Here is a 22784-nt window from a genome sequence, read left to right as displayed (position 1 = left end):
GCGATAATTCATCCCCTCGATTTTAGTGTAGTTCAATATAAGGTGGTTACAGAGAATTGCCCGAGGGATATTTCATATCATCCACTCACTCGCACCCCAGAAACTCTCGGACCCACGTGCCAAAGACAAAATCCGAGCGAGAAAAACAAACTTTTCATCCTTTCCTTTCCTTTGATTTTTTATTCCTCTTGAGCATCACGCTTCCGGCATGTCCTTTCAGATTCTTTTACTCAGTTCAGAATAAAACCGAAAAAATTTTGTCCTCGTTTACCAACGGAAAAATAGTCTCTGGGCTTCTCTTTAACCGCACCATCTCACTATCTGGAGATAAATCTTATGTTTTCGCGTATAAGCGGCCTTTTAATATCACCAGCCTTGATTTACGTTCACGTAGCCTGGCTGCCCGCTAAATAAGAGCGAGCGAGCACCAGAAAACCGAGAAAGATAACTTATATCATCCTATAAGTAGTCGTAGTTGGAGTTGTAGAAGTAGAGCTAGTAGTAGTCACCCTTCTTGGTTGTGACATTTGTCTTCCGACCTCGGGACCAGCCAACGTCGTCGCTGCCGCCGGGATCCCGTTGAGGACATTCTCCACATCGTGCCCAAGTTCACTGGTAGCTCTGATTTAACGCCCGACGGCAAACATTTGACTAAACGCCCACTCTGTGTAGTTATATATACGCACCAATAGCTTGGACAATGACCGCTGCATCATCGGGTTAACATTGTAAAGCTAGAAAATGTGATTCATGGAAAATAACAAGTACTATTAGGAAGGAAGCTTGAATCTAGGTCGTGAAAAATATTTTCTTTAAAATTTCGGCCTTTTTTTAAGATATTCAGGACTCTTAAGTCAAGAAATTTAATCAAAGAATCATTAGATTGAAACCAGAGGATAAAGATCAACAAAATACACATATATTTTGCGCAATAAGTTCTTTTCCGGTACTTTTTATATAAAAAAAATTAGGAAAACGGTTAAACCTAAAGGCCATCCCTGCAACTTCCCGCTCATTTCATACTTAAGCGCACAAACCTACATTTATTACGTTTTTAAGCTCTTCGAGCTCAAAAATATAATTTTCGTATCATTTTGAGCTCTCCGAGCTCAAAAATCTGCTAGAAGTTGAATAAAACGCTATTTTTGAATTTTTAAACTGCAATAACTTTTGAATGAATGAACCGATTTACGTGGTTGGTGGCATTTAACGCAGTTTTTAAAGCCTCATAAAGAAATTTTAGATTTAAATTGATCGAGCAAGGAATTTCAAAATAATTCCCAAAAAACGATTTTTTTCGTTGATAACTCACGAACGAATTAACCGATTTCGACCGAGCTGGCGGCAATCGACGTGTTTTTTTTTTATGTTAAAAGCTGATTAGTTTTTGGAATTGATCGGTCAAGCCGTTTAAAAGTTATTAAAAAAAAACCACATTTGAAAAAATTTAAAAATCTGGAAAACGGTTGACCCTAAAGGCCATCCCTGCACAAAAAGAAAGATTTCTTGACTGGAGAACAAAATTCTTGGCTCAAGTAAATTTTCGGTCGCCCGAAGGAAGATCGAAGTTGTCTTGGCCGAAGTAAAAATTTTTCTTGAAATTCTATTCTTGATGGAAGTAATTTTTTCTTAATTCAAATTATCATAAATACTTGATACAAGAAATTTGTATATTTGATCAAGATTTTTAGATACTTTAGGGAAGCAGCGCCACCTACTTCAGCTGAGAAAAAAATTTTCTCATCTTGAGAAAATTTTTCTCTTGAATATTTGATACCCATTTTAGATTATTTTAGCGCGCAATCATACATATTGGATGAAAAAAAATGATTCAATATTATTTGATCTTCCCATTTGACATGTTAGTCAATAGAAATATTAATGAAAATTTACTATCGAGATATTTAATTTTTTGGAGCAAGAGAAAAATTTTCTCAAGACAAGAAAATTTACTTCTGTCAAGAACTTAATTTTTTGAAGCAAGAGAGAAATTTTCTCAAAACAAGAAAATTTTCTTGACTTAAATAAATTGACTTGGGTCAAGATACGTATTTCTTGAAACAAGGAAATTGATTTTTTGGAATAAGTGAAATTTCTTGTGTCAAAAAAATTTTTTTTTTCGCTCAAGTAAATAATTAGAAAGAAAAATATTTTCTTGGCTCAAGTGAACCTTTCGTTCTGTGTGCAACTTCCCGCTAATTCCATATCTGAGCGCTTAAAATTGCACTTATGACGTTTTTGAGCTCTTCGAGCTCAAAAATATAATTAGTATATTTGTATATATTATTTCGAGCTCTCAGCTCATACAGTTAGCTGTTCTAAGCTTTTGAGCTCTTCGACCTCAAAAGTCTGATAAACGTCTAATAAAACAGTATTTTTTGAATTTTCAAATTGCAATAATTTCTGAATGAATGAACTGATTTTCACGCGGTTGGCAGAATTCCACGCAGTTTTTTCAATTTTATAATATACTTTTAAACACAAACTGATCGGACCGAAAATCTTAAAAAAATTTGAAAAATTCACTTTTTCCGAATTTTTTCGACGACGATAACTCACGAACTAATCAACCGATTTTCACGTTCTTGGTGGCGATCGATGTGGTTTTTTGGGATCTAATAATTATTCTATTTATTCGAAAACGATTCAAAAAGAAATGTCGAAGTTATGTGAAAAAAACACTTTTTTCGAAATTTTTCGTTTTCGATAACTCTCGAACGAATCAACCGATTTTGACGGGACTGGTGGCAATCGACATGGTTTTTCAAACTTAAGAACGGATTAGTGTTTGGAATTGATCGGTCGAGCCGTTTATAAGTTATTCCAAAAAAAAGATTTTTTGAAAATTTTATTTTTGAGATTTCTCAAAATCTAGAGAACCGGATTAATTCAAATTTTTACGAAATTTGCGGGAAGAGTCAGAGAAGCTTCCTGTTACCTTAGAACGTTGAGATCTGATGAAAACTCGATTTTTGCAAAACGGGGTGAAACCAATAACTTCCCGATTTTTTTTAATTTTCAATTTTCTTAGCGGGAAGTTAAAAAAAAATCTTAAATTAATTATTTTCAAAAAATTGGGAAGTTATTGGTTTCACCCCGGTTTTCGAAAATCGAGTTCTCACCAAATCTCTACGTTTTAAGGTCGTAATAAGCTATTCTGACTATTTCTGCAAGGATGTCCCTTTGTATGTATGTATATGTGTGTGTAAACTCCTTCACGGAAAAAAGAAAACGAGAAAAATTACATTATATAATGTAACGTGGCGCTTCATATAAAAAACTGGAAAAATTACAATTTCAGATTGTAATTATTACAGATTTTGTAAGAATTACATTGTAAAATGCAAATATTACATTTAAAGCTCTGAAAATTAACATTCAAAGTTTGAATTTATAAAAATTTTATTTCGAATTGCAATTTTCTTTTTTTCTTTTTTCCGTGTTATAACTTTTAAACGGCTTGACCAATCGAATCGGTAGATCTTTGGATGGGTAGATTTTAAGAAATCTCTAAAATAGAATTTTCAAAAAAATGTTTTTTTAAAACTACTTTTAAACAAGTGTATCGATCAATTCCAAAATTTTACTTTAAATCGTTTGGTAGATTTTTAGTGCTTAAAAAACTGCGTCGAATACCGCAAGTTCCATCAAATTGATCGATTTAATCGGAAGATATCGCAATTTATAATTTTCAAAAAAGTATGTACTTACAACAACTAAATTTTCAAGCTCGAAAAAGTATACAAGTTGTATTTTTGAGCTCGAAGAGCTTAAAACTTTGGAATAAACAACTTACCGAGCGTTTTGAACTTGTACATAGCAGAAAGTTCCAGAGATGACTTTCAAGGTCAATCGTTTCCCAGATTTTTTTGATATTTTGAAAATGATTTTTGAAGAAAAATAAAAATAAATAAATGAAAAAAAGAGTTATATCATTTTAGAAAGAATTTTTATTCGAAAGTAATTTTGTTCGAAAATATAGATACAAATATGTTCTTGAATCAATATTGACGACAATTTGTAAACTTTTTGGAAATTTTAGCGAAAGATGTTGTACTAGTGAAAAAAGTATTTAAAATTGAAAAAACTTGAAGGTAAATTGGGGGAGAAACTAACACGATGAATTTGTCTACCCGATCGGAACATCAATTCTTTCGTTGTTCATCAGCGTCCTTCGATTCGACTATTATAGAAGTATGCCATCCAGGTATTAAGAATTTTTTTTAATTGTTGAATAAATAAAGCATGCAAACAGCCAAGCTAATTCACGGCAGTGTAAATATATACGCGATTAATAAATATATAAGCTCATATATGTGTGTTTGGATTCTCTGGAGAGTAATAATTTAGTGAGTGGTGTGAGTGGTGGTCGAAGCCAGAGTGGACGATAGAAAGAATTAAAAGAGAATGGAGATAAAAATTCCGCGACGAAAGTTAAACAATGAAGCAGTGGTGGGTTGAATTTTAAAAAAATATCACTGAGTTAAAGGCTAGTATCATTGCGTCCACCTACACTCGGGCACCCTCTGCTGTTTTCTAGTCTCACTGTAATAAGGGGCCAGAGCTTTCCCGCAGCTTGTCCACCTTGTTCCTGCTGTTCGTTATATTTGAACAAGCCTCATAATTAATACGCATTCGTTTGTCTCATGAGAAAAGCACAGAACTATATTTATTAGTATTTGCTCATCCCCTTTTCTGCAAAGCTTTAATATTTTTAGCTAAAGCATGCGGACTGTATGCGCTGCTAGCGCCTCAAAGGGATCTCTGTCATTCGGTGGAAATTGTCTTTTATTAACAAACTTCTCCTTGTTTTTTTTATCACCTTGGGCTAGAGAATGTAGCGTATTAGAAAACATGAAAAATTGTGTGTCACTCAGTCGTATATGCTAGTTTCCTTTCTTTTATTGAAGACCTAATAATAGACAAAATGCCAATATGACGAATATGAAAAACTAACTTGATTAAAAAAAAAAAATGAACCAAAAAAATCATTTAGAAGGAAACTAATTTTTTCTTTTAGTTTCTTTTTCTGTGCAGGATTTTCAATTGAAGATTTTGTTATGGTTCTAAAGTATGTTTTTCAGTCAGAATAATAAAATTATTAAATAAATAAGAAATTCTTTTGGACTAAAAATTTCGACGGCAGATAACACATCAGTAGACCCAGCCTTCCTTTTTTCGGTTAATTTTCTTTGTATACTTCTAACAACTTACAGTATGCCATTATTATTTTAATATATATAAATTAATACAATTTTTTATTAGAATAACTGAATATTACTAATAATTAATTGCTTTCTTTCAAAATTTTAATGAAAAATATATTTAATTGTCAACGTTTATTTACTAGGAAACTTACAAGTTACTATTGTTGAAAATTTCGTCGTTGAAAAAGTAAAATTCGGATTTAAGACTTCTAGTTAAGATATCAACATCATAATCATTAAATTGAGAAAATTTTTTACTGAATAAAATTTTTATGAGAACAGAAAAACTATTTTTCAACAAAAATAATCTATGCTAATTACAATTACATGTAATTTGTATTACCTACCATTAATATTTGTCCGTGATTAATTGTAATAAGAATATTTGTTTAATTCCAACATTACGACTTGTTGTGAATGATTGACACAAATATAAATCAATCTTTCAATAATTTTTCATTGTTTACTGAAAAAAATATAGTTTTGATAAATAAAAAGATATCTTTCCAAAATATGCGACGTTCTAATAAATTAGTATTGTCTTGAAGCAAGTTGTCGGCTCTTTTAAACAAGAGAAAATTTCCTTGGAAAAAATGTTCATCTTGTTTTGAAAATAATCAAATACTTTAAAGAGTCAAATTCTTGGATAGAGAAGTTTGTATTCATCCAAGACATAAATTATCGATTTAAAAATTAATTTCTCGAATAAGTAGAACTGAATATTTATAAACAGGAGTAAAATAATTATAAATAATAAGCGATCCATTAATAACAAGTTGGTAGCTAATAAGATTTTAAAGAAGGTTTCTACGACAATTTGTTCTCGGGTTATGAGAAAAAAAACTAGAGTAATAAAAAATGCTCTTTAATCACGGTTTTTTTTTTAGTCTTCTAGATACAAAAATAAATTTCATTTTTATTCACTACAATTTATGAATGTACGGCAATTAAGAGTCGAAAAACATTTAAAAAAAAAAATAACTTTATACCTTTCTGTGAGCAGAATTCCATTCCTTCAATTTAATGATTGTTGGTCGTTTCCTAAAATTAGTTTAAATCTAACCAAACCCTACTATTAATCCAGATTGATCGAAGGGTAAATGCTAACAATATATCAGCTGGAGGGTAATTTCCATGCAGAGAAAATTTTTCTAATCATATACCTGTTTGTTCACTTAGCCGGAGATATCCTCCTTTAAGGACATTATCTGGCTCACGGTAGTCGCTAAGGGAGCACAAAAACGGTCCGCCCCTTCGTGGTATGTGAAAAATGATGCACAACCCCCGATTATCCCGTGACTCCTGTCCCCCCGTAAAAAATTCTCTGCTCCACTCCCCATCTCCGTCTGTTAAACTACCACCGGGAAGCTTAAATGTCACGTATTCTGTCCTGCTTACTCGTCACAACTAAATGTCCCGAAGGAACAGCATCTAGCATCATCATAGACTGACTTGATTCTGGGTCACACATGATCATTTATCCTGTCCATCAATAATTTTCCCCTTAAACTGTCTTCTCTTCCTGACGTCCAATTCTGATCGGTGATTCGCGTTCTCATCTACTATCAAGAATCGCATCATCCACCATTAAAAATCTAAACTCATTCACTGATAGAAGGATTTAGTACGGAGTAATAAGCTGATTTAGTAACAAAATTTTTAGTCATTTATTTGGGAGAAAAAAATATTTTTTACCTATCAATAATATTTGTTAGTTTAATAAATGATTTTTTTATTCTAAATAAATTATATTAGTATAAACTAAGCCTTATTACATGGAAATAAATATTTGTTTCCACCAAATAATATTTAGTAGTACGTACTAAATATTTCTTTGGTAATTATTGTCGATACACGGAAAGAACAAAATGACACTGCATATCCTGTCATATTATACTCAGTGATATCTGTGGTGAAAAAAAATTTCAGAAAATAGCAAATGTACTCCAGATTGTACTAAATTATTTTTGGATTATACTCCGTGTAATCTCCGATTTTATCGAGTAATTTTTCTGGTTATACCGCGTAAGATTACACGGGATATAATCCGAAAACATATTTCGTGTAATTTGAATTACAATTTGTGAGTTATAGTCAATCAGCATATTGAACATTAATAAAATATAATCAGTGAATTATTAGTGTGTGACTATTTATATTTTTTGCTATGTAAAAATATTTTTGCCGTTATAATTATTACAATTACAAGATATGTTAAAATAGTGTACAAGACGTATGTTTTTACGTTTATACTTGTGATAATAAGATCTAACCTGTTCATAGTCACGCTTGAGTTTTATGTTGCTAATATTTCACTTTTCAATTTTTATTTTTATGCAGTATCAATTATTATGATGGAGTTATTGTGGGCATAATCCAAATTTCGACCGAGTATAATTCAAATTACACGAAATTTTTTTTTCGGATTATATCCCGTAATCTTACGCGGTATAACCAGAAAAATTACTCGATTAAATCGGAGATTACACGGAGTAGAATCCAAAAATAATTTAGTACAATCTGGAATATATTTGCTATTTTCTGAAATTTTTTTTTCACCACAGATATCACTGAGTATAATATGACAGGATATGCAGTGTCATTTTGTTCTTTCCCTGTAGATGGCTATGTTTTAATTCCAATGTGATACATAACCTAATCACTGACTCAGATTATTTTATTCAACTCGATTTTGGGAGATTTATCTTCCCTTTGAAAACACACATACTTCTAAATGGCTTATATGTAATTTCTCAGTGGAGTTTAATTTAAATTTTTCGATTTGTCTATTATTGATATATTAAAAACTTGTTTAATTATTAATTTTATAAATGTCTTAAATAAAAAATGAAAGATTCTTTTTTTCATAATACCTTATATTTTTACTTAAAATTATTTATTTTGATTTATTTTGAGTTGAAAAGTTAGGTTACACTCTAAAATTAGTTAAAAAAAATGAATTTCTTTAATACCAAAAAATGATTTATTATTTATTCTATTTCTATGAGTTTCTAGTGTATAGGCTTTTTATGCCCCTTTACACCCCAAGCCTTTCTCAACATTAATGATTTTGCTTGGTTACTGCTCTTTATTTTGTGGCTGTGGCCCGACTTGTGCTTTCTGTACCGTATTCACTCTGAACCTCACCTTCTCAGGCTGTTGGAACAGAATCATGGGTAAACCACATAGAAAACCCATGATTAGAGAAGTGCATTTACCGGTATTTTGATTTCATGTGACGAGACCGTCATAAATACCGTTTTGTGACGGTAAGTGACGTCACAAATTTTTTTTCAACACGTTTGTTGCGCAAATGACGGTCACAAGCCCGGTCACAATTGTTACCGTCTAATACAACTACGTAGACGTCCCGTGACGGTTTTTTTTACAAAAATGACTTAATTATATGGGAAGTATTTCTCTGAAAGATAAGAGGTTTGATAAAAAATAAAATGTCAAGTTAGAATGAGTATAATTTGTTAAAGGATGAATAACAAAATTTTAATAATTTTATTATTTAAAACTTTGCTTGAAATTAATAAATAATAATATTTTTATTATCATAACATCTTAGCTGTTAGGTTTAATGAAAAAATAATTTAATTATTTGTTTACTTATAATATTTAAATAAATATTAATTTAATTTCATAAAACTCTAATTTCTCTACTTGATTCACATAGCCGCGTGCATAAATTTTAAGTTGACAAGGACAAAATAAACTCTACATAACCGCTAAAATACATTATTATTTATAATTGGTTAATTCCACTACACGGAAAAAACGAGATTTAACTGGTTTCCATGTTGGACGGAACCTAGTTCCATCTATAGTGAAAAAAATTTACAAATGGTTACTACTTCTATGTAGATTATAGTAGGTACAGTTTTCGTTTATTTCAGTTCAATCCGAGATGGGGCTCAGAGCCATCTGAGATATATTTGTCACAGATGGTTGTCAGTACCACGCGCATGCTCGCATCTTACATAGAAGTGACGTCCATTTGGAATTTAACTAGAATCTGTCTGCAGATAGTACCTATTTGTACATTATCATTTTGAAGTGCATTTTGCAATCAAATATATATGAATAATAAGTATATTATAATGAAAAATACAGATTATAATTTTATTCCAAATCAAAAAACTAATTCTTAATAAGTTTAAAAAAAAAATAAATTAAAAAAAAAATTTTTTAATTTGAAATTAAAAAATTAAAATTAAAAAATAAAAAAAATTTTTCTTATTCTAGTGTGGTACTATTTTTTAAAATAAGATGAAGATTGGTATTCATCAACATCTTATTTTAAAAAATAGTACCACTGAAATTAAATTTTTTTTTTTTAATTTTTTAATTTTAAATTTCAAATTAAAAAATTTTTTTTTAAATTTATTTTTTTTTAAACTTATTAAGGATTAGTTTTTTGATTTGGAATAAAATTATAATCTGTATTATTCATTATAATATACTTATTATTCATTCATATTATTCATATATATTTGATTGCAAAATGCACTTGAAAATGATAATGTAAAAATAGGTACTATCTGCAGATAGATTCTAGTTAAATTCCAAATGTACGCCACTTCTATGTAAGATGGGATTGACGAGCATGCGCGTGGTACTGACAACCATCTGAGACAAATAAATCTCAGATGGCTCTGAGCCCCATCTCGGATTGAACTGAAATAAACGAAAACTGTACCTACTACAATCTACATAGAAGTAGTAACCATTTGTAAATTTTTTTCACTATAGATGGAACTAGGTTCCGTCCAACATGGAAACCAGTTAAATCTCGTTTTTTCACTGTAGATGGCAATAGTTTGTGACCGTCTCGTCACGTGATCAGTGTCCATTTCTACTCGTGCCAGCCAACGCTGACTAGAGTGGTCACCCAATTAAGTTGTAGCTTAACTGGGTGATCGCCCAAGTCAGACGTGTGCCGCCCGGCTATCTCTACTACTTTCAGAAGCTGGCAATGTAACGCAAATATTTTTAATTATAATCACTGAAAAATATTGGTGCGTGCCGGGATCGAACCCGGGTTCCACTCTTTCGAAAAGCGGGCACCAAGCCGACTAAGCTATTGCCAGCCTTCGATTTATTATTTATTATACTACAAAATATTTCTTTGGTGGAATTAAATGGGCTTTAATAAATGATTCAGAAACTATTACTAAATATTTGGTAATGAAAAGTTTGTTACTAAATAATTTAGTAACTATTACTAAATCTTATTAAATAAAATTAAATCCTTCTATCAGTGTCGTCTATAGTCTAGTCTAGTGCCTCAATCTCGAACATAAGTATTTAATAAAACTAACAACAAGCCATAGAATTAAATCCCTTCGTTTTATTCTTTTGCAGAAGTAGTGGCAGGAATCCACCGACGGAAATACACAACACCAACCTACTCTGTCCAGACCACAAAGGCTTCATGCACAAGCCGTTTCTGTCCAGCGAAATGTAAGTAACCCGTCAAATGATTTCAATATTTCATTTCTTTCTGCTATTTTTTAAGTTTGTTTCCCTGAAAACGTCTCTGACCTTATGCCTTATACTCATGGCGGCACGCCTTTCACTCCTCATGAAGGGACTTAGCTAGTGATGGATACGCGAAAATGTCAACCACACGCCCTGAGGCCACTGGCATTCGACCCTCTCACCATTATGCTAAGCCATTGTCCACTATCTGCTTAAGATACCGTCCCTCAAGTAACTTTCTCTCTCGCTCTTTCATTCACCCCCATCTAACTTCAGTCCTTTACCCGGTTTCAGCCGTTAAAAAGTCATTTTTTTTCTGCATATTATCCGACTGACACTTGAATCTTTCCATTTTTTATCAACATTATTTATGATTATGATAACTCAAAAACAACTCGTAACGCACTGTGATAAGATACTAATGATATCAATTGGACTTGAGGAGCATGAAATTGTAAACAAAATGACTCGTCGGTCGCCTGTTAATATTTAAAATAACTTATTTTCATTGATGTTTGATTAATGACTTGTTACGATGAATATTTATTAGTCGTTCATAAATATTTACTTAGGCCTTTGAAAAGTTAATAACTAGATCTTATATTTGTCCCTTTTTATGATTTTTTAGATTATGGAAATCATATTTGCGAATAATTTAGTTTACGCACATTATGACTAAATATTTTGATCAAAGTGTAACTTTAACATATATAATGCCACTACAACTGTGTATTAAATGAATTTCTTAAATAAGGAAACACAAGTCTAGCCTAAGGGCCTTTTAATGTGTAAGATTTTTTTTTTATTGTTCTTCAAGTCGAAAAACATAGAGCCAATTTATTTATTATTAAATCGTAATAATTATTATGCATACTCGGTTATGTTTAAAAGTAAAGAGGACCAAAAATGTTAAAAACATTTTACAAAATTATTTGTTTGTTTATAAATTATCAATTAATGTTGACAAATGACTAGAAAAATTTATATTTTGTCATACAATAGGCCAAGAATTATAAAACACTTACCAACTTATTATTTTAAAAAATTATATAGAATAATTGCTTAGAAAAAAATTTATTTGTAACTCTATTAAGTTCGAACTATGAGTTTATAAAAATTGACTTGGAGCATTCTTAAGTAATTGCATTTTCATGTTTAAGAGCTACGTTGATAAAAATTTAGTAGACTTTGTTTGTTAACAAAAAAAAGTAGATGAAAAAATTATTTTTAATAAATTGCACTTGTTTTTTCTTAAAATTTCTACGTGTGGAATTTTTTTTCTAATTTTTTTATTGCTATTATTTAGCCTAAAATTCTATTTATTTTTTATTTGTTATAAAATTCTACAAAATTATCAAATTCCTTTCAATTTAAGAATCATAATGATTCGTTGTAATAAAATGAGCTCTAAGAAAATAAAGAAAACTGGAAAAAATAAATTTTAACAAACTTTGTAAAAAATTATAACTTTTTTATGTTTTTTGCTCTTTTCATTTCTGCAGAACAAATAATTACACTAAATACCTTAAAAAGTGAATTTCGACGAATGAAATTCTGATTTATTAATAGTTTAAAAATTTTCCCCACCAGTGTCTGCTATTAACGACATATTCGCCTACTTTTGAATATTCATAACGCGCTTTTTTACACTTGATTGAAATATAATTTTTCATCAGCGTATTTTTGTTTATTTGTTGAGCTTTTTCATTGAGCGTATTATTTGAACGTTAGGGAAAATAGTGACACCGTGATACGTTTCTTGCAGCGGCAACACAACTGACAGGGGAAATTCAAATTAGACCGACGCACAGGTTGCGTTGAATTGAAATTAATTTGACGGTATAATTATCGTTCATACTAAATTATTCAATCGCATTATTATTCCTTCACTTATATTTAATAATGATTTCATCATTTTTGTTTGCTTTAAAGTGAACATAAAAAACAAATTGTTATTTTAATAGAATCGATTTTAAACTCGTGATTACACAGACGTTGATACGATAACTTTTGAGAGCGTCCGAAAGGGGTTGATGTTAGTTAACGGCAAGAAATTTCTAATTTGCGGTATAATTAAGGGCAAGTCGGGGCAAAAACTTACGGGTGATTATACCACGAAATCGTGAATTCCATAGAAGTGTACTACGAGACTATTTTACTGAACCATGGTCTAGATAATATATTTCTCATATTACTTTATGTATCTGTATCTAGTAATATTATTCAAACTAAGTAAATATACATTTCTATGATTACAGTATTATTTAATTTTATTATCATTTCAAGTAAAACGATTATCGTTTCTTTTGTAAATAACAAATTGAACAGAGTAACTAATTAAAAATTATCATATAGTTTTTCAATTTTCCGCTAGGTGGTGCATTGTTGACATTTTTTTTCTTACAATTGCAAACTCAACAAACGTCATATATGTATCTAAATACAGTATCATTACACAATAGTGAGATTTTCCTTCGAAATAACTTGAAATTGTTACAGAATGCTAAAGAAATAATATTGTATTTAAATTTACTGGACTTTTTAGTAAAAATTTAATATATGTGACGGTATTATTTACCGACTTTAAGACACCGCTGCAATCGCGTTCGACTTCTCAGCGGTCGAAAAAATTACACATATCATTGATTAGTTACTTAGTTAAAGAAATTGAATTAAAAAAATCAATAAAACATTCGCAAGTGTGTGAGTATAATCGTACGTCAAATATTAACCCTTATGAATTATACCCATATTTTATAGCTAAATTTGTCATTAAAGACAAATTTGGGAACTGGGGAAATAAAGGATAAAGGGGGAGGGGGGACCTTACTCAGTAGGAATTTTTCGGTAACCGAAAAAATAATTCAGACAGCCCAGACCGGGACTCGAACCCGGATCGTTTGGTTACGCGCCAAAGGTTCTACCAGTTAAGCTATCCGAGACATTGTCCGTAACTACCATTCAGTCACCTAATAAGACCTACCTAGTAATAAACACCACCGTCCATCTTACGGTAAAGAGCCATAATTTATAGCTAAATTTGTCATTAAAGACAAATTTGGGAACTGGGGAAATAAAGGATAATTAACCAAGAACATAACTTTGAAGAGTTTCATAGTCTTAAATCAAGTAAAATTTACTTAAGGAAGTCCTTTCGCTCCAGTTGAGTCACAACAACTGTAGTAGTCAATATTCGATAAATTAAAATAAAAAACCCATTAAAATTCCTAAATTCCATCTAATCAGTGGTTAATTCCATAATTCGAGTAAGTTGTTGAGGTCTGACTTTCTCGTAAGACTCGGAAAAAAAACTAACATTTTTAGAAATTTTTTTTTCTTCAAAAATTTCCACGGCGAAGAATAAATTAAACTTCACTAGTAGATAAATAAGGACTTTAACTATTAGATAAAACTTGATTTTATGCATAATCTAATATTTTTTATTTAACATTGATGACGAAAGGACCTCCTTAAACCAAGAAAAATTTTTTATTTTAAAAATTTTTCCTCTCGAATCAAGAAGGTGAAATTCTTTAAAGTTATTTATTTGATTCAAGATTATTTTTTTTTATGTATACAAAAACGTTTTTGGACTGTGAAAAATTGTTTAAAATATTGCAATTTTATAATATAAAATAATTGTCCATATATCTCATTAATCACCTTAATATCAATTAATAATGGACTTGAACGGTGATTATCATTTTTAGTAGATTTCATAGAAATCTAACTATTGCATTGGTCCTTATGACGGAACTTTTAAAAAATTTTGCTATATTTTGACTATACTCGTCGAGCTGAGTCGGAAAATGTATATGGTTCAAAAGTTTATATATATATATATATATATATATATATATATATATATATATATATATATATATATATATATCGGATATAACGCGGCTTATCACGACGATAGCGTCGCCAATTTACAACGAATCTCTACCAAACTCAACATACTTATTCTGCAGATAAATACCAAAGTCAAGTTCGAAGATAAGCTTAATCGGTCAAGTAATTTAGAAATATCAGGATTTTAAAATTTTGAAAATCATAAAAATTCATATTTCTTCACTTTCTTACTCGAATAACTTTTGAATGGGATAACTTATTGAAATTCTGTAAAATGCATCTGAAAGCTCTTTAAATAAGCTTCAATTTTAGTATCATATCATATGTGTAGTCGTAAAATTTTTTAGAAATGCCAGGAATTAAAAATTTTCAAAGTTATAAAAATTCATATTTTTTCACTTTCTAACCCGAATAACTTTGGATTGGGATAATTTATTGAATCTCTGTAAATTGCATCTGAAAGCTCTTTAAATAAGCTTTAATTTGAGTACCATATCATATGTGTAGTCTCAAAATTATGTCCTATTCCGCTATGCCAATTATGAAATTTGCTATTGCACTGGTTTTAGTATTTGTCCGTCGATATATATTTTTGTCGATTGCATAGAAATTAAAAGCCCTAGTTTTGTATACAAGCCTCGTTATATTTTTTTCTATTCATGATGAAATCTACTTCCATTTCGGCTGCCGAATGGTCTTTTTTAAAATAATGCTTGGTTTTGAAAATATTGCTAATTCCGGTGCAGTTTTATTTTTTATTAATTATGGATCTTGACAAAAAAAAAAAAAAAAAAAAAAAAATTTTAATAAATCTATTAGAAGCTTTTTAAAGTACATTTTTTTTGAGCATTTTTTCACGATTTCATATAATTTTGGGTAATAGTCAATTGTTTATGTTATTTTCGATTCAGTTTTGGATATTTTGTTGGATCTATAAATTTTTTTCATCAAAATATGTATATTGTAATTAAAAATATCAAATAATCACTAAGATAAAATTAATTGACTGATATTTCTAATTTTAATGACTATATTTAATTGATCTTGCCGACTATCATAACTAATTCTAACTAAATATATCGAACTAAATAAAAAGTTTATCTTCGTAACTTAAAAATGGATTTTTGTAATTAAATAGGTTCAACGTAGTCTCTTCTGAAGAATGGAAAAAACTATCGGAATTCTATCGAACTGACTGTGAGATCAAGATCAAGTTTTCCAACAACAATTTCCAAACAGTGCCTGGTGAGTATAGCATCAAAGCTGTTTTAATTAATAAACTAAAACAATTTCCATATTTGAATTACCTTACCAAAGTCTAAGTGATAAAACTCTCCCCCTGATAAAACTCTCAAACAAATAGTACTATCATTATCATTATGTAAATTGAGGGTGAATAAAGTCCTCAAGCGTCCCGGTTTCGGCCCCGGTCCTTCAACGCAGCATACCAGAAAGGAAACTGTACTCATGATACTCGGAAGCATACACTTAGCATACTGGACTAAGAGTACACTCTTTTATCTTTTTCCCGTGTCTGATGTACTTAAACGAGCATGATAATGCTCCAAGACATTAGCCGACAATTAACATAAATCCATTCCCCATAAACCCATAAAAAGGTTCATTAATTAACGGCTTTAAAATTAACCGTAAACTTTAAATGTCGGTAAAAACGAGTAAATAAATAAAAGGACATTTGATACACCGAGTTAAGACAGTTGATGGCTCTCTTAGCTTCTTTTGTCATTCGTTATTTACTAACTTACAGCATAAAACATCTTCTGCATACAATCATTTAAAAAAACTAGCCCAAAAAATAAGAATAAGATGAAAAAATAAAAAAACAGGATTTAAATAAAACGCGATTCTGTTTTGAGACGATAAGAGCTTGTTATGCAGGCAAATTGCTCGGTAGTCTTCATTTGTCTGGTGCTTTTTTTATTATTCCGAGGACAATTCAATGAGAAGAGATTTGAAACAAGTGAAGAAGTTTGAATCTTACCAACTTGCCATTGAAACTCGACAAAAGGGAACGGACAGACTTCTCCGATACCTTGAATTTATATTTATATTTGTTTTTTAAGGACAAACAGTTAACGGCAATCTCTAAACATCCCATTGTCTTGTCTGTCTTTTGGTGTACGTTATTTTTTGCTACATTTGTCACAAGCTACTATCACTGAACGAACCCTGGGCTTTAAGGAATACAAAATATTTGAATTGCTAAGTAACTTGCACTCTCCGACACTTTAATTTTACTTTTCTTTACTTTTTAATGAATTGAGATTTTTAACAATTTAAATGTAGTAAGCGAGTTATTGATTGTGTGACAAACAATTATTGACCATTTTTATAGAGAATTCAATCTCTACAAGTTTAACAATCAAAATTTTTAGGCAATGTCAAAAAAATTAAATTTTATAAAGTTTAAGTTCCGTAAAAAAATTTTTTTATATGACCATATATAGTCTGAACTAAATATACATGGAAAGAACAAGATTATATTGGATAACATTTCAGATTATAGTCAGTGAGATCTGTAGTAAAAAGAAATTCCAGGTATTAGCTAGTATAATCCAGATATCACTCAGTATACTCTGGATTATACTAGCTACTATCTGAAATTTCTTTTTACTACAGATGTCATTGAGTATAATCTGGAATGCTATCTAGTGAAATCTTGTTCTTTCCGTGTATATGACCATATTAAGCTTTATAGGAAAAAAAAATTATTTATCATGATTGTTCAATTTCCTACAAAAAAACTTGTCATTACTGTTTTCAGCCCACAAAAATAAAATCACTATACAAACATGTGGATAATTTATCAGTGATTATTTTTGGCGTAATTTAGATTTAGTTTATTGATAAACAAAATTATACTTCAAAAAACCAGTGCCGTCAATCAATAATTTACTTTTTAAGAACACGATAGCTACCAACAAATATTATTAATCGGCCCCATTTTTTACTTCCCGCTAAGAAAATCGAAGATTTTCAAAAATCGGGAAGTTACTGGTTTTACCCCGTTTTTCGAAAATCGAGTTTTCATCAGATCTCAATGTTTTAAGGTCCTAGGAAGCTTCCCTGAATGTTTTCGCGATGATATCCGTATGTATGTATGTATGTATGTATGTGTGTGTGTGTGTGTGTGTGCGTGTGTGGTGGTGGTGGTGGTGTGTGTGTGTGTGTGTGTGTGTGTGTGTGTGTGTGTGTGTGTGTGTGTGTGTGTGTGTGTGTGTGTATGTAACCCTTTCATAACTTTTGAACGGCTCGACCGATTTCATCGCGGTTGGTGCCATTCGAAAGGGCTTGACCAATCTTAGATTTTGAATACACTTTGAACCGACTCGGACCGGTGAATTTAGAGAAATCTCAAAAAAACTAGAAAAAAAAATTTTTTTTAAATGTGGTTTTGTTGAAATAACTTTTAAATGACTCTACCGATCAATTCCAAAATCTCATCAGCTCTTAAGATCAAAAAACCACGTCGATCACCGCAAGCCCGGTCGAAATCGGTTGATTCGTTCGTGAGTTATCTTTGTCGAAAGAAAACCGCAAAAAGTGTTTTTTCAGGATTACTTCGAAATTCCTGGCTCGATCGATTAAAACTTGAACATTCTTTATGGGGATTTAATAACTGCGTCGAATGCCGCTAACCGCTTGGAAATCGGTTCATTCATTCAAAAGTTGTTGCCGTTTGAAAATTCATAAAATTATGTTTTATTAAACTGCTATTAGAGTTTTCAGCTTGAAGAGCTCAAAATGACACAAAAATCATATTTTTGAGCTCGAAGAGCTCAAAAACGTAATGTGTAATTTTAAGCGCTTAAGTACAAAATGAGCGAGAAGCTGCAGGGATGGCCTTCAGCGTCAACCGTCGTCTTAATTTTTTTTTAATAGGTTGCAAACATTTTATTGCAAAAAGCTATTTAAATTCTTTGCATGTTACTGTAATGCCTAAGTAAACTGAATTCAAAATTTTAACCTAAATAATACAATATATAAAAGTGGTAGTTGATATCCTTGTTCATACTGGGAGCATTCTTCATACTCACTACTTTTTTAAATAAACGAATAAGTAACTACAACATATCACGTTCGCAGCCTCAAAACGCACTCGTGTTAAAAGCACCAAATTGAATTTCAATTTTTTTTAGTCTTTTCATTTTTCAAAGTTAACTATGGTTATTTTTTTTACCATCTGATAATCAATATTTTTATTTATTTCACTAGTGAATTATTAGTTAACTGTTAAAAACAAAAAAATATCCATCAATGTAGAACTGCAAATCTTTTTTTTTTTTTTTGTCAATAACTAGTAATATTTCTTTATTAATTTTTTATGATAAGCTCTAGCAGCGTATTACTTTGGATATTCCAATTTTTTTTTCTAAAACTTCAAAATAGAATAATTTTTGATTTGCAGAACTGTTTGTTCAAAAAATGACTTTTGCCAAATATTGCCAAAAATACTAGGTTTTTTTTTTAGTAAATTTAAAAATTGATCAGTTGCAACAGTCCTGTATCCTTAATCACCCACGTTTTTTCATAAAAATAAAAAAGTATATTTATTCTTTCAAACGTCAAATAACTATCTAGATCATTACAGTTTTATATTTTTAACTTCCCGCTAAGAAATTCTCAGATTTTCAAAAATCGGGAAGTTATTGGTTTTACCCCGTTTTACAAAAATCGAGTTTTCATCAGATCTCGACGTTTGAGGGTCACAGGAAGCTTCCCTGACTATCCCCGCGAGGGTGTCACTATGTCTGCATGTGTGTGTGTGTGTGTGTCTGTGTGTGTGTCTGTGTGTGTGTAAACCGTTCATAACTTTTGAATGCCTTGACCGATTCGATCGCGGTTGGCGCCATTCGCGAAAGGGCTTGTCCAAACTTAGATTTTAGATACAATTTGGATCGATTCGGACCGATAAATTTCGAAAAATCTAAAAAAAACTGTAAAAAAAAAAATTTTTTAAAAGTGGTTTTTTTTTAATAACTTTCGAACGGCTTTATCGATCAACTCCAAAAACTAATCAGCTCTTAACCTTGAAAAACAACGTCGATCGCCGCTACTCCGGTCAAAATCGGTTGATTCGTTCGAGAGATATCGTGCAGGAAAGAAAATCCAAAAAAGTGTTTTTTCGGAATTACTAAGAAATTTCTAGTTTGATCAATTCAAACTTAAATATTTTTCATAAGGCTTAAAAACTGCGTCGAATGCCCCCAACCGCGTGACAATCGGTTCATTTATTCAAAAGTTATTGCGGTTTGAAAACTCAAAAAATAGTGTTTTATTAACCTATCAAACTTTTGAGCTTGAAGAGTTCAAAAGCATAGAAAAGTTATCTTTTTGAGCTCGGAGAGCTCAAAACAACATATAAATTGTATTTTTGAGCTCGAAGAGCTCAAAAACGTCGTAAATGCAATTTTAAGCGCCCAGGTATGGAATTAGCGGGAAGTTGCAGGGAAGGCCTTCAGGGTCAACCGTTTTCCTAATTTTTTTTTTCTCAATTTCACATTAAATTGCAATAAAAAAGTAACTTCCTGATTTTTTGAAAATCATTGAATTTTATAGCAGGAAGTTAAATATTTAAAAATTCAAAATTTTCATTCGCACTGACGCGACATTATTCAAAGCCAAAAGTGAAAATATCCAGCAGGGAGTGTTACGAAATCGTAATAAATTGTTAGTGGCTTTAATGAAAAATCGCAATTTGGTGACAGACAATAAAGTAATGAGCAAACATTTGTTTTTAGTATTCCGAGTGTTTTGGTTGATGTTTTGGGTACAGTGGAAGCTTTTAGGGTTCTTCGGTACGAAAACTCTGGGCCACGTTAGGCACAGACTGAGTTCAGTATCAATCACTACCCTAAAGCCTTGTCTTGTAGAAACGACAAAAAATCATGAAAAAAGCTCGTTTCTGCAAAATGAAGATGTACATTACACGTACAAGTGTTTTTTCTTTTTTGTTCGTCACATGGTGACTATTTATTTTCCTTACCCATTTTCGTACTTATCCTTGTATTATATTAATTGCCTTAAAAATAATTTGTATAAGTAAAATACAATAAAAGGTAACTGTGGTTTTCGTCAAACGTCTTAGTGAATGTCTTCGTTACCACAACAAAGTTCACTTTAAGCTTCTTATCCCTCTAAATTAAACCTTTTACGTAAAGGTACTTTGATATTCAAGCATTATCATTATCAAGTACTTCATCATCTATTAGTTGCAAAAATTTTATTTTTTCTTGACTGTATTTATCTCAGAAAATTTTTAATTAATTTTTTTTTCGGAACTGTGAAATTCTTTAGCTTAAAAATTTATAACTTTTGGACAAAAATTTTTTGAAAAATTAAAAAATACGTGTAATTTTGAATTATAATTAGATATAAAACTATAAGCAGTGATAGTGGCGGGATCGAGCTGCTAAACGAGCTTTAGTTTTGTTTTATCTTGTTTTTCACCCTCGACAAGCCGCGTTGGTGGGATCCCTCCTGTGCTGAGCATCGGTCATCTAGGCGCTCCATTTAATCCTCGAGGAAAAGCTAACCCCCCGTTGTCTTTTCACGGTCCAAGAGGGATCTTGTCTGTTGACATCCCAGCCAACCACTCCATCTGCTGACTAGATTCTCATTCTCCCAAGTCTTTCTCCTCTTTCTTTTTGAAAAGAATAGGAGGATCAAGAAAAGAGAGGACTAAAACTCCTGAAGCGCTAATTTTATCTAACATCTAACGTCCTTCCTATGACATTTCTGTTTTATAGTGATCCTTCTATTCAAGAATTAGAAAGTTATTTCTTGATACTTTTTGTTTTTGGATCGGAGCAGAGGCCTGCTCGTATATCGTGTGCCAGAGAGCCTGAAAAATCGCTTGATAAATTTTAACGGCTGGAATAAACTTAAATGAGATGAGTGAGAATGTGAATGAACGAGATGACGGTATATCCAATTTGATTTCCTACAGTGCGGATCTAATTTCAAAAAGGTAAATTACATGTGATTCAGTCTTACGGGCTGGTATTCTTTTATTTACTTTTTTTTTTGTTTTTAGACTCTTTATTGCCGTACATTCATAAATTGTAGTGAATGAAAATGAAATTTATTTTTGTATTTAGAAGACCAAAGAAAAAACCGTGATTAAAGAGCATTTTTTATTACTCTACTTTTTTTTCTCATAATTCGAGAACAAATTGTCGTAGAAACCTTCTTTAGAATCTTATTAGCTACCAACTTGTTATTAATGGATCGCTTATTATTTATAATTATTTTACTCCTGTTTATAAATATTCAGTTCTACTTATTCGAGAAATTGATTTTTAAATCGATAATTTATGTCTTGGATGAATACAAACTTCTCTATCCAAGAATTTGACTCTTTAAAGTATTTGATTATTTTCAAAACAAGATGAACATTTTTTCCAAGTAAATTTTCTCTTGTTTAAAAGAGCCGACAACTTGCTTCAAGACAATACTAATTTATTAGAACGTCGCATATTTTGGAAAGATATCTTTTTATTTATCAACACTATATTTTTTTCAGTAAACAATGAAAAATTATTGAAAGATTGATTTATATTTGTGTCAATCATTCACAACAAGTAGTGATGTTGGAATTAAATAAATATGCTTATTACAGTTAGTCACAGACAAATATTAATGGTAGATAATACAAATTACATGTAATTAAAACTAGCATAGATTATTTTTGTTGAAAAATAGTTTTTCTGTTCTCATAAAAATTTTATTCAGTAAAAAATTTTCTCAATTTAATGATTATGATGTTGATATCTTAACTAGAAGCCTAAAACCGAATTTTACTTTTTCAACGACAAATTTTCAACAATAGTAACTTGTAGGTTTCCTAGTAAATAACCGTTGACAATTAAATATATTTTTTATCAAAATTTTAAAAGGAATCAATTAATTATTAATAATATAAGTTATTCTAATAAAAAATTGTATTCACTTATATACATTAAAATAATAATGGCATACTGTAAGTTGTTGTATACAAAGAAAACTAACCGAAAAAATAAAGATATTATCCTTAATACGGAAGGCTGTGACTACTGATGCATTATATGCCGTCGAAATTTTTAGACCAAAAGAATTTCTTGTTTATTTAATAATTTTGTTATTCTGTCTGAAGAACATATTTTTGAACTGTAAAAAAAAACGCACAGAAGACAAGAAAAAATCAATTTTTTTCCAAACAATTTTTGGTTTATA

At 30.6% G+C, this 22784-nt stretch overlaps 1 protein-coding gene across 2 annotated transcripts in view; it reads left to right on the top strand.

The window, feature by feature from the left end:
* LOC123269911 (ubiquitin carboxyl-terminal hydrolase 48-like) overlaps positions 1-22784 on the top strand; it is a 92273-nt gene that overhangs the window by 21996 nt on the left and 47493 nt on the right. For both annotated transcript variants that reach the window (XM_044735824.1, XM_044735823.1), the window contains exons 5-6: positions 10578-10676; positions 15688-15794. In XM_044735824.1, the coding sequence (XP_044591759.1) occupies positions 10578-10676; positions 15688-15794 (206 nt within the window). The remainder of the gene's footprint in view (positions 1-10577; positions 10677-15687; positions 15795-22784) is intronic.

The sequence above is a fragment of the Cotesia glomerata genome, linkage group LG7 (genome assembly GCF_020080835.1).
Source record: "Cotesia glomerata isolate CgM1 linkage group LG7, MPM_Cglom_v2.3, whole genome shotgun sequence".
NCBI classification, from domain to species: domain Eukaryota; kingdom Metazoa; phylum Arthropoda; class Insecta; order Hymenoptera; family Braconidae; genus Cotesia; species Cotesia glomerata.
This window is presented reverse-complemented; position numbering and strand designations above follow the sequence as displayed.